Source organism: Nicotiana attenuata, chromosome 6 (genome assembly GCF_001879085.1).
Source record: "Nicotiana attenuata strain UT chromosome 6, NIATTr2, whole genome shotgun sequence".
Classification (NCBI taxonomy): domain Eukaryota; kingdom Viridiplantae; phylum Streptophyta; class Magnoliopsida; order Solanales; family Solanaceae; genus Nicotiana; species Nicotiana attenuata.
Window position 1 is genome coordinate 18,280,688 of NC_031994.1, and position 6,808 is coordinate 18,287,495.

The 6,808-nt window shown below is 35.3% G+C and overlaps 1 protein-coding gene across 1 annotated transcript; it reads right to left on the bottom strand.

The window, feature by feature from the left end:
- Positions 5,594-6,127, bottom strand: LOC109227662 (pectinesterase inhibitor-like). Its single transcript, XM_019392863.1, has one exon. The coding sequence runs from the start codon at positions 6,125-6,127 to the stop codon at positions 5,594-5,596; it is 534 nt and encodes a 177-aa protein (XP_019248408.1).

Consider the following 6,808-nt stretch of genomic DNA (forward strand, 5'->3'; position numbering starts at 1 on the left):
CAATGTTGTGGAATGCTTGGAGTGAGGACCCATGCGCTCAACTACATGAACATTGGGACTATCTACATTCTCAACACTAATGACAATAGAGTCAACTAAATATGTATCCTCAATATCCTTGGTTGACTCTAGTATCTCTTCTACAACATCGACATCCTCAAAATCTAGTGTGATTGATTGTTGGTGTTCTATTTTAGCCTCCTCCTCTAGCTCATCAATTTTTGTATCTAATTCCACGCTCTTCTTGGATACTATTCACAATATTGGCTTGTTGAGCATTAAAAGCTTCAACCAGTTGACTCACGTGAACTTTCAAGTTGTGAATATTTTCCTCCTGCCTTTCTATCCGCAGTAGTAATTTACTCTGTTGTTCCAAAATGCACTTTAACATATCTTCGAGCTTCTTTAGGTCAGCTTCCCTAGGTTCTTTGTTCCTATTAACTTCACCAGAAAAAGAAGAACAATCAAAGTAAGGGGTTGGGGGAAGGTAAGAAATATAAGCACAACCGTGAAAGTGACCATCTTGACCACCACACATATCACACACATTCCACACATAAGATTGAGTTGGTGCACAAAACTCGCTCTCAGGAATATTTTGATAATTTTGCCCTGGGTGGTTTCCTTCACAATATGCATAAGGAGGATCAAAAGTAGAATTACCAACAACAAAATTCTCATAATTCCATGATGTCATGTTTCTCAAATAAACAAATAAAACTAAAATAAAAAAAATAAAAAAAATCAAATAATAAAATAAAAGTTCAAACTTGAAACCTAGCAATATGTACACCTACAACTACACCGTTAGTTCCCCGGCAGCGGCGCCAAAATTTGATCACGCCCAACTATGCCTTATAAAAAGGACAATGCGGTCGTTGCAAATATAATCCGGTTTACAAGTCCGGAGTCGAATCCCACAGAGAACTAAGGTTTAGCTACAGCTGTTCACTATCACCAAGAAGACAAGCTTGAACAATTCCTAACTTATAGATATTAAGATTCTTGTGTTTAACTAATTAACTAACAAATTAAAATAGTAAATTAACAACTAACGATACTGAGGGTTAGAGAAAAGATTAAGGAGGTCTAGAGTTTGATTTCCCCTATTGTCGGAATCCTTCCCTCTATGTCTTCTACAATTTCGCCTAAGTATTCTCTACCGATCATGAGCACTCTTATTACCGTAAATCTCTCCCGAGTAATTACGACAATTTACTATACGCACTCTCCCGAGCTACGCTAGCTGGCTTTTAATACAGCTCACTTCAGATCGCACCCAAGGCTTCGTTATCCCTAATCCCACCTTTAAACCCTTGGTTATTGATCCCTCATATACTCTGGGAGTGGTGTTGTTCAAAAATTACCTAAATATGCACTCTCTCCCGAGTTATGCATACTAAATAGGCACAGCTAATTGAGAGCTCTTCAATCAACCACAATATAAACGTAGTTGAACAAATAGAGAAAAGCTATGGCTCAATTATATAAAAACATACTACAAAAGGTTCTATCAAAACTCTAGATAACAAATTAGCTATTCATAATAGTATGTAAAACTACAATACTAAAAGTCATAACCAACAATGAAAAATAGGAAGAGGAAGGAAAAACTCGTAGAAGAATTCTCCGCCTTGCTCCCAATGTGTTCTTGCCTCCTTAGGTCGAATCTATGTCCAAAATATGTCCCTTCTTCTTCAAAATAGGTTTAGGACCCCTTTTATACAAGTTGGAATAGTGTAGGGACGAAATAAACTTGTCCCGGGCGAAATAGGACTTCTTTTTTACGCCTAGAGGGGCGCGGCCGCGGTCAAACGCGGTAGGATCGCGACCAGACAAGCTCTCTGATTTCTGTCGCGGTCAGTTCCGCGGTGGCAGTTTCGACCTCGTTTTTCACCCTGTTCCTTTTGGAATTTAGAAAAACGTAAAACATGAAAGTTATAACCCTTTGAATTAGATTTCCAACCATATATTGTGGAGCCCAAATGGAGTTTTGAGCAAAATGTTATGTCTATTTTACTAGACAGTGCGTAATATGCCTACTCAAGTCTTCGTTCGTACTTAATTATCAAATTTGACCCCCGAACACGATCCCGGCTTAATTCCTTGAGCTTTTACTCAGACTTAAAGCTTCAAATCACTTAAATTCATTCCATAACATCTATATAGCTCGGAATCACACCTACAAGGCATAAAACACACAATTAGTGCAAAACACTAGCGATTAAAGCGCAAACTCAATTAAAGTGCAGTAAATTCGAGTGTAATAAGCAACTAAAATATGCAATTATAGCATATCATCAGACCGCTGCATCATAAGAAAAGAATGTTGATAAGAAAAGGTAAAGGAAGGAAAACAATCAAAAGAAGCTATTAGTGGGTTTGTACTTACGATTCATGTTCCATTCTTCGGGGAATGGCATCTTCTCGGCCTGGATTATGTCAGAAGTCCTCACTCGGACAAACCGGCCCATCCATCCTCGATCTTTGTCCTCGGCTATGCTCGAGAACAACACCTTTGTGGCCCGGCGCTGAAGCCTTACTAATCCGCCTCGAAAGAGATTGGGGCTGTACAGTCTAATGAGATGATCGAGGGTGAAAGGCATCCCTTTGACCTTGCTCACGAAGAATCGGAGCAAAATAACGATGCGCCAAAAAGAGGGGTGGATTTGGCCTAAGATTATGTGGTATTAGCGGAAGAATTCGATAATAATGGGATCAACGGGACCCAGCGTGAAAGGGTAAGTGTAAACACTTAAAAACCCTTTCACATAAGTAGTAATATCCTCATCGGGGGTAGGAATCACCACCTATGTGTTTTCCTAATGGCAGTCCTTTTTCACCTGCTTGAGATTGCCTTCGATTATCGAGCATATATATCTCGACATGGGCTCACATCGGCCCGGGACCGAAGAGGGTTTTTCAACTTTGATATTAGAGGTGAGGATGCATGACCCGGGAACGTACTCTTCTATGCGTGGTTCCACCTGCGTTTTATCACCGACAGGCCGCGATGAAAAGGCTTTGTCCTTTTGGGGAGCGGTTTTAGACGTTTTCACCATTTCTATGTGAGTTCAGAAAAAAGAAGAAGATGAAATTTGTTGTTTTAGGAGAGGATTGGCAAACAGGATGTAAATAATTTACAGAATTGAGGAACTTGAAGGAAGGAGATTTTTGAAGATTAAGAAAAGTTTTAAAAATAAAGTTTGAGAAAATTATGAAGAGGATCTATTTATAATATTGCTATGACGGTTTGAAAACACTAGTGGCCGACCATTAACTGGCACTAATTAATGGTCTTGGGAATTGTGCAGACGCGACGCTTCAGTCGCCTCCATGGCTTACGTCACGAGGGTGACGTCGTAATCGGTCGATATACAAAATCGAAGACTCAGTTCGTTTCTTCTCATTACACTCCAAGAAACGAGGGGACTATCTGTATACGGGTAAAATTGGGCTTGCCCGATTTGGTCATTATTTCGAGATCAGAAAACTGCATCAAAGGTCAGCCTCGTAATGGATCAGGCCTGAGCACGAAGACAAGGTACCGAGTTCGGAGATCGAGGTACCCATCGAGATCGAGGTCCCGACGATCGAGACCAGATATGATCAGCTTCGAGCGGAACGAAATAACGGAAAGGCGAAATATCCGTAACCGGTCAGAGATCACGGCAAAAATCTCGGAACGGATCAAATCAAGGGCGGTTATTTGTATCAATCATGGGATTTACGTCCGTAATTAGAATTATACCGCAATTAGGATTCCTCTAGTATATAAGGAGGGGTCCCCATCATTTGTAAACACTTACATTCATACAGATCAAAGCAATATAATATTTCTCTATTGCTCATCAATTTATTGTTCTTTAACTATTCTTACTTTACTACTCTCTAGGGTTCATCAGGTCGAGGACACTGTCCAAATATCGGTTTGTTTTATATTCTTGTCAGTTTCATCACTTATCTCTAAATTAATCAATTGGTATTAAGTGAAATCACATATCTTTAAAACCACATTATAAATTTAATTGTTACTCGATTTTTATGGTAAACAAAAGTTGAATTAATTAGTGGGAGTTGCAATCAAGAACAAGAATTTTATAGCGGTTAAATATTCATTATCCAATCGCAAAAGCAAATGGAAGAAAATTGTTAAACATGATTTATATCAGAGCCCCAATTTCGTTTGTTCCAGAGTTTTTGACTTGTATGTCAAAGTTCTTCCAAAATTCTAACCCAATCGAACACATTCACAAATGGGATGGAGAAAGTATCGATTGGTCCTTTTAATTTTGGTTTAAAGACTAAGAGGTGGTAAATTAGAGCCTGTTTGGACATAAGAATTATTTTTACTTTTTTTCGAAAAAAATTGCTTTTTCCGAAGTTAGTATTTAGCCATAAAATTTCTAATTTTTACTTGAAGATGAACTTTGGAATTTTTCGAAAACACCAAAAATCTGTTTTTCGTAATTTTCACTCAGATCACTCATAACAATTCAAAAACAAAAAAAAATTATATTCATGTCCAAACACAACTCTAATTTTCAAATATCATTTTCACTTGGGAAAAAGACTACTTTTTTTTTGGAATTTAATAGTTCTTATGCCAAACGGCCAATTAGAGCCCGTTTGGCAAAACTATCAAAATCTGCTTATTTAAAAAGTATTTTTTGAAAAAGTACATCTGTAAAATAACAATTTATGTTTGGCCAACTTATTTGAGAAGTGCTTTTTGCAAGTACATTGTGCTTAGCCAATTTTTAAAAAAAGTACTTTTAAGTATCAAATTATGAAAAAGTACAGTAAAGTATCAATTTAAAATTAGTATTATTTAAAAAAGAGAAATAAATTTAAATATTAATTATAAAGGAATTCAATTAAAATATAAAACACAAAGTAAAAAATATAAATTAAAGATTCTAACTAATGTAAAATATAGTTATTCCAAAGCAATAACATTGAGTATCTGGTAGTATTACTTATTGTTTACATGACAATTAAAATATATCAAGATACATCATCAATATAAATTAAAAATTTACTCTTATGATACTATTCCAAATAGGAATAGGAGAGAAAGAATAAAAATATGATTGAAATAGACAAAGAGAAGAAAAGTATGGTATAAATTTTTAAAAAAGAGGTTAAATTAATGAGAAATAATTTGAATAATATAAATTTATTGTAAGCTTATTTTTGTTTTGAACAAATTAATTTACTTCTTGGAAGAAGCTAGAATTTGTAGCTTCTCCCACGAAGCGAGAAAACAGCTTCTGCTGCTGGTAAAAAGCACTTTTTCATCTTGGTCAAATACCTCAAATTTTTCAAAAAAGTAATTTTTTTTTGACAAAAAAGTGCTTTTGGCCTCCTAAAAGCTTGGCCAAACAGAATCTTAACTTGGATAAATATGCTATTAATTAGAGTTCAGATTTCATTTAATCCTAGTAAAAAAACTCTATTAACCAAAAATTAAATCTAGATTCCATTTAACATAAGTTGCAAGAATCTCGTTTATAAAAACCAAACAAGAGACATTAATAATTCATCTATCCAACGAGATTACAACAATCTAAACCATAAAACCTATGACTAACTACAATCCATTCAAATTATTGCTAATAACATCAATGGCAGCACAAAGTGATTGCAGCTTTAAACTAGCTTGTTTCAACCCTGCCGGTTCAGCTGGTGCCTGTGAAAAATTGTCATCACAAGAGTCTGGATCATCTAAAGCAGCAGAGGCACGGGCATTCAGACTACCATAGTCTTTAGCCTTCAAAAATCCCGGGCACTCGGCTAAATTATCACTAGCATCCGCGTAGTTCTCTTTGCACGAGCTATATCGCGATTTCAACGTTGGATCAGTTGCTCCTTTAAGAAGGGAATCGATGAGATTGATCGTAGATTTAGTCGTGGATTGTGCTAAATCTATCGCGATAAAGCCAAGTGCTTCGAGATTTGCAGCAGTTTTAGTACGAGGATCGGACCTTAATGCTTGTTCACATATGGTTGGACTTGTAACTTTTGAACAAACATCGCTAACTAAATCTGCCTTTACTATAGTGAATGAGGAGGAGATTATTAGAAGAAGAGCAATGACTAAGAAGTTGTTGAAGGAAAAAGCCATTGTTGTAGTATTAATGCATATCAAGCAATGGGATATCGGTATTTATAAGTCTAAATAATTGATATATAAGGATGGTCATTAATTAAGAAGTACTATTATAGGAATATTAATTTTTTTTGCCTAGTAATTTTTTTGACCTTCTAGATTTTTCTGTTTTCTTTTTATAGTGTGTTTCATTAAGTAATGTACTAATGTAAAGTCACGAAAAAGTTAATGTATAAATTGTAGTGCATAATTCAACATAATTATGATATTTAAGGATCTCTATATAAGGCAAAGCAATAAATATGGATGGAAATGACATTTATGGAATAGTTTGTGTAAGAAACTCCAAAAAATATGAATGTTTGTGATGGTAAAAATTAATGGTATATATGGCTTACTAAGGATTTTTTAACGATTGTACAATCGTTCAAGATGTCTAGGAGTAAATTTCTGTTTTCTCTTCTCTTTTTAAGAAACAAGCCCCTAAAGAAAGTCAGAAACAACAAACTTTAAATGTGCATTATTTTGATAATATTTTTTCCCTTTAGATTAGTTTAAGAAGAATATAAAATTAGATGATGTAAAAGAAGGGTTAGTAACACCGACTTGGTGAGAGAACATCATTTATCGCATTATTGGGAAATAACTTTAAAAAAAGATACATGCATTAATTTGGTCAAAATGTAATAATATTAC

Bases quoted from the DNA above. Each gene is read 5' to 3' on its own strand.
- LOC109227662 (XM_019392863.1), bottom strand. From the start codon at position 6,127: ATGGCTTTTTCCTTCAACAACTTCTTAGTCATTGCTCTTCTTCTAATA.